The sequence below is a fragment of the Orbicella faveolata genome, unplaced genomic scaffold (assembly GCF_042242905.1).
Source record: "Orbicella faveolata isolate gen_17 unplaced genomic scaffold, um_ofav_v1 contig_2, whole genome shotgun sequence".
In the NCBI taxonomy this organism is placed as follows: Eukaryota; Metazoa; Cnidaria; class Anthozoa; order Scleractinia; family Merulinidae; genus Orbicella; species Orbicella faveolata.
Window position 1 is genome coordinate 11,101,334 of NW_028301547.1, and position 6,000 is coordinate 11,107,333.

The 6,000-nt window shown below is 39.9% G+C and overlaps 1 protein-coding gene across 1 annotated transcript; it reads left to right on the top strand.

The window, feature by feature from the left end:
• The first annotated feature begins 1,396 nt into the window (after positions 1 to 1,396).
• Positions 1,397 to 4,263, top strand: LOC149111947 (uncharacterized). The gene has a single exon (XM_089289641.1). It carries the CDS (start codon positions 2,401 to 2,403, stop codon positions 4,165 to 4,167), a length of 1,767 nt encoding a protein of 588 aa, XP_089145767.1. The 5' UTR covers positions 1,397 to 2,400; the 3' UTR covers positions 4,168 to 4,263.
• Positions 4,264 to 6,000: the final 1,737 nt, after the last annotated feature.

Genomic DNA, 6,000 nt, shown 5'->3' on the forward strand with positions numbered 1-6,000 from the left:
TGACCGTTATCTAACATTGTGTCTAAGAACGGTAATTTCTTTCTGGCCTTTCCATCGTGAATGACTGGTGTTAATATAGTCAAAAAACAAGAGCGCGTCATTTTCAGTGTGAAACAAACAAAGGGTGTCATCAACATAACCTCTATAAAATAGCACTTGAGAAGAAAAGTATCTATCTAGCCAGATCTTTTTGTGATGTCCCATTAAGAGGTTTGCAAAGACCGGAGCAAAGAAGTGGGGGAGGGGGAGAACCCATGGCAACCCCATCTATTTGATCATAAACATACCTTTGTTCCAATCCTAGTAGGTGTCAGGAAAGTGTGCAATTTCAAAGGCAATCAAAGCAATTCTTCTTTATTCAAATTTACCTACATTTACTCTTGATTTAAAAAAATTGGTTTAAAAAAAGTAGTGAGACATCACACCAACTTATCAGCTTGACGAAACCGGGAGAATGAAAATTCCAGAACCTCACTTGGAACCGTTAAAAAAGAACCAAGAAGTTAAATAAAAAAGGTGAGATCGATGTTGGCCCTGCAACACAGCCTTCCAAAATGACTTTTTTGTTCACCCCTGATTTCTAATCGCATGTTGTTCGTAAAATTCGCCAACTTAGGAAATTCCTCAGTTCCTGACTCTGCTACACGCATTTGTGACTTCACATTTGGACTACTGCAACTTTCTTCTCCTTGGGCGTTCCCAAGTACCAGCCAGATCGTCTTCAAAAGGTGGTCAACGTCGCTGCTCGATTAACTCTTTAGGATCCCCAAGTTTGATCACATTTCGTCCGCATTTTTTCATCTACACTGGCTTTCTGTGGCTTATCGTGTCCACTTTAAGTTGCTGCTTTTAGCATACAAAGCTCTTAACAATCAAGGCCCACAATACATTAAAGACTTTCTAAAAGCCCACTCCATAACAGATCATCGCCTACGTTCCCGCGACCATGGCCTACTTTTACGGTCCCAAGAACTAAGTACAAGATCTTTGGTGATCGCGTCTTTGTCCACTCTGGGCCATTTCTCTGAACCAAACTTTCACTTGAAATACGATCCAGTTCAAGTGTCACTGTTTTTAAATCAAAGTTGAAGACACACCTCTTCAAGCTAGATTACAATTTGTTTTAATTTGTTTTAATATTTTATCGTTTAATAGTTAGTCATTTTAATATATTATCAATTTTTTCTATTTCGTAAAGCGATTTAGAATATTTTTCTAATTTTAGCGCTACAGAAATGTTATTATTGTTATAATCATAACAATCACAATTTCCTCAAATGTGAACAGTCTGGTGATTGGTGTACAAGCTGCTGTAATCATACTCGTAATTAACAAATCGGACTCCCGCTTCGCGGCCGTCCGATTTTGTTAATCACTTGCAGGGTTACAGACCGAATTGGACTCCACTCATTGACATTCCCCAAAATTGATGACAGCAGAGATTTTGGCTTTTAACACCATCTTTTTCGTCGATATTTTTTTGCCCGCCTTGTTGGCGTATTCCTTAATTTAGCAAGTTTTCAAATCATGATTGTAATTGATGCGACGCAAAAAATAATGGCTTTCTTGAAAAGCTACCGTTCCGCGAGTTTTACTGCTTTGTTCCTCTAATTGTTTAAGGAACAAACTTAGAAGACACCAATAGGAACTTGTTTTTAGTCCGAAATCAGTCCTAGGAACAACGATGTCTGAAATCGGAACAACGGGTTCCTTTTGTCTTAAACAAGAACACGAAGTTCCTTTTTTATTGCGAGTAAAGGGAACTCTTTGTTCCGTTTTTATCTTTTCAGGAACAAATGTTCCTTTTCGAATGGTTCCGATTTTGTCGAGTGTTCTCTTTTACACAATTCGTTCCCATTGACCAGCATAGTAAGTTCCGGAGTTCAATATTAAGGAACGATTGTTCCACTTTAGTCTTATCTTATTTGCAATTAGGAACGTGCTGTTCCTAATCGCTGCTTGTCGTTCCCAAATGTTTTAATTGGTCCCTTTCAAAAGCAATTTTGGTCCTTTTTTCTGCTGAAAGCATGGAAACAATAGTTTTGTTTCCAAACTGGAATTAGTTCCGCTTTAAGTTAAAGAGGAACTAGCATTCCGTTGTTTTATTTGAGTCACTTAATGGGAACGAGGGTTCCTATTTAGCGTTGGTGAACACGAACACAAGTTCCGAGGTTACTTTACCATTCTAACATGCGCGATCGAGGGCAAATTCAATTTCTAGCCTGGCTTGCCTGCTGCATGCTTAATCAGGTAAGGGCAGGTTGGGACAAGATGAGACCTGCCCCTTTGTTCCTTTGTTTGGTTTTATTGTGTGAGAAGCGGGCCAGATGGATAACAAGTCAGCTATTTATTATAAATACAGTAGTCTCGCGAGAAACTTCACATATCAGATATTAAAAGATGAACAAAAGAGGAGTGGAAATCGACTGGTCAAAGTTAGAAAACGCATCTCCTAAACCCAAACGACTTCACTTAGAAGAAGACGATTCTGATGGCCTTTTTCACTGTCCAGTGCAAGATTGCAATCATGATGGGTTTACAACGGCAAGAGGATGCAGAAAACACGCAAAGAACAAACATCGTTGGTACTTTTATTTCGACGAAAAGCCAGACATCACTCAGATTGAATCAGGCCAACAAAAAAGCAACAAAATGGAGGTCAGTGATCACAAGATTCCACCTAAATCTAGAAGAGTTGTCTCTTTTGCCATGTCAAGTGAAATCGCACAAGATTTCTTGTCCTGGCTCACCGGCAGTGGCGGAGGTTGTAAAAGTGATCGGCAAGCGCACCAAATTGTCAGCAAGTGTTTGAAGTTTCTTAAATTCTGTTGCGAAGAAGAGGAGGATCTTACATTTGAAATCGTTGACTTTAGTCTATGTTCGCCCAATCTACTTTTCAAATTTGTTGACATGATGCAAGACGAGTGGAATCTCGGGCACGCAGGGCGCATAGGCTATTTGGACGCCATTGCAGAATTAGGGGATTTCAGAAAAGTCAATGGAGCTTCGGAATCGGTATTAAGAGGATTATCTTCCACAGAGCTGTACTTAAAACGAGTCCGCAAGACCGTCTCCAAGATGATGCGATTACAATGGACGAGCGAACTCGATATCGAAGCCTTAGAAGCCAAGGGACACTGGGCTACGCTAGAAGAGTTCTTGGAAGTCGTAGGGCGTTATTTGCCGCGCTACGAAAGCGTGCTAAAATCATGCAAGGATGATCCAGGTACAATATCCCCACTAGACTTATCGTTTGCTACCAAATTTCTCGCCGTATATTTGTTTATCAAGGTCAAAGGATCGCGCCCGATGACATATCAATATTTAACTGTTGAGATGGTGAACAACGCTAAAACCAACGGCGGATTTATCGACCAGAAAATGTTCAAAACAGCAGGAAAGTTTGGCTTCGATTCTCTTTACCTGACTGAGACTAGCATGCAAGTGTTAGATGGCTACATCAATCATATACGCCCTCTGCTCAAGCCGAACTGTGATTATGTTTTAGTGACGAGAAATGGAGGACAACACAACAAGCTAGGAGAACTAATGAGTAAACTTGTCTTCGATGCAACAGGCAAGTACGTTCATCCGACTCGCTATCGACAAATAGTCGAGACCGCAAGCTGCAGGCAACTTAGTAGCAACGCGCAAAGCACAATATCCGAGGATCAGAAACACAGCTCTGTCGTGGCAAGGGTTCACTATCAAAAGCAACGATCGCGTGACGTCGCTAGTAAGGCACACAAATGTTTGAAAGAATTGCACGGTGACAGGGGAACAGAATTAGAAATGGAAGTGCGCTCGAGGCTTTCAGACCTGTCAAGCTCTTCGCAAGATCAAAATGCTGACAATAGTGACACTCCTTCTACCGACGAGGTCGAAGTGATCACGAAAAAACAACCCGAGCGTCTAGCAGGCGTGCCGAGACTAACACGCGAAGATGCTTTCAGGCCGAACGAAATTGGCGCGAGAAGAAAAAATGTGATGTTCTCTCCTGAAGAAGACAAATACCTAAAAGCTGGACTTAAAAAACACGGCTTCGGTCAATGGCAAGCGATCCTAAGAGACCCCGAATTTCGTTTTCAAAAGGTTAGGACAGCCAACTCTCTGCTGAGCCGGGCGGCAAGAAAATTCGGTTCACCTTCTAAATTATACGACCGATAAAAGGACTTTGAAAAAAAAAATCGTGGTGTGCTCTAGTTATCATTGGAACAAAACCAACTCAAACTGATATTATCCTCTTGAAATAGAAACAAGAAATGTTTTATAACGGCGTACTTTTCACCGAATTAACAACGGATAGATTCCAGTTATTACGATATTGTGAGTGTCGCAACTAATTTATGGGAGATTGTAGATAGTTTAATTAGTGGTACTGTTGGACTACTCTCGAACATTCACACAGGTATTTGTCTTTATTGAAGTTCTGATCACGAGGAAAATCAAACTCTTCTCACTGAGAAAATCGCTTGAAATTGATTCACGCAAGTTCTTGGCTTCATTCCAGTTCTGATACATTATTACAAAATGGAACTACTTCTGACTGGGAAAAAAGCTTGCAATTGACGGCTGGGAAAGTTTTTTGCTTGGATTTCCCTTTCTTCCCTTGTGTTTCCTCTTCTTCTGGGAGGTTGGGCAGAGTGCAGCGCTCTTGATAGCCTCGCTGTTGAGCTGTCTGCAAGGTTTTTTTGCTCGAAGCATTCTTCTCTGTCCATCAACAGTTGTTCCTGAAATGACTGCAGTGATCCTGTTTCTTATATATAAGATTAATTGTGCGAACTTATCATGAATACATCTGACAGAATAAAGCCACACCTTTACAAGTTTTCGATGGATTTGTTTTCTCTATTTTCGTGACTAAAAATGGACGTTTTAGCTGATAAAATTATGCATAAAAAGTGTTCAAAGGTGTATTTTTATTGAATCCGCAAAGAAAGAAACTTAACACTCGGTTTTAGTGCAATCAGAAGCATTTCATACGCCAACAATAGATCAGTCTTTTCCACGACAAAGCTTTTCACTGATTCCCTGCGGAGGCTAAACCTTGACCTTTTGGCGAACACATTAGTCCGTACCGCGTAATCAAGCAACCAGATAGCATTTTTAACGTATTAAATCAACGGCTTTCTTTACGGCAAAAATACTCCAGATATATATTACTTTGTCCTTTTTATCTTCATTCAAAGCGTTTCTGCACCACAGGGTTTCCGATTTTTCGAATGCAACTAGTGTAGAAATCTAAAGGATGTTTTAAAGCATTTCCACATCTTAAATTCGATAAATATGTCAATTCTCTATGTAAACCGGAAAATCCGTCTTTTCCATCTCCAAAAAGAGAATAGATTGATGCTTGGGAACTTGCAGTATGGAGTGACTGCTCATAAAATCAGTATGCAAGACATTTAGATTTGATGGTGGAAAGGACGGATTTTCCGGATTTCCCGGAGAACTGACTTACAGTAATAAGGGGAAGTAATATAATACTACTCTTTATATCTGTAAGTATACTTACAGTAAAAAGGGAAGTATTACTGTAAGTCAGTTTCCCGGGATATCCGGAAAATCCGTGGTTTCCACTGTCAAATGTAAGTGTCTTGCATTAATGATTTCATGAACAGTCAATTCATACTGTAAGTTGCCAAGCATTAATCTACTCTGCTTTCTGAAGTTGGAAAACACGGATTTTCCGGATTTCCCGGAGAACTGACTTACAGTAATTAAGGGAAGTAATATAATACTTCCTTTTTTTACTGTAAGTATACTTACAGTAAAAAAGAGAAGTATTATATTACTTCCCTTAATTACTGTAAGTCAGTTCTCCGGGAAATCCGGAAAATCCGTGTTTTCCAACTTCAGAAAGCAGAGTAGATTAATGCTTGGCAACTTACAGTATGAATTGACTGTTCATGAAATCATTAATGCAAGACACTTACATTTGACAGTGGAAACCACGGATTTTCCGGATATCCCGGGAAACTGACTTACAGTAATACTTCC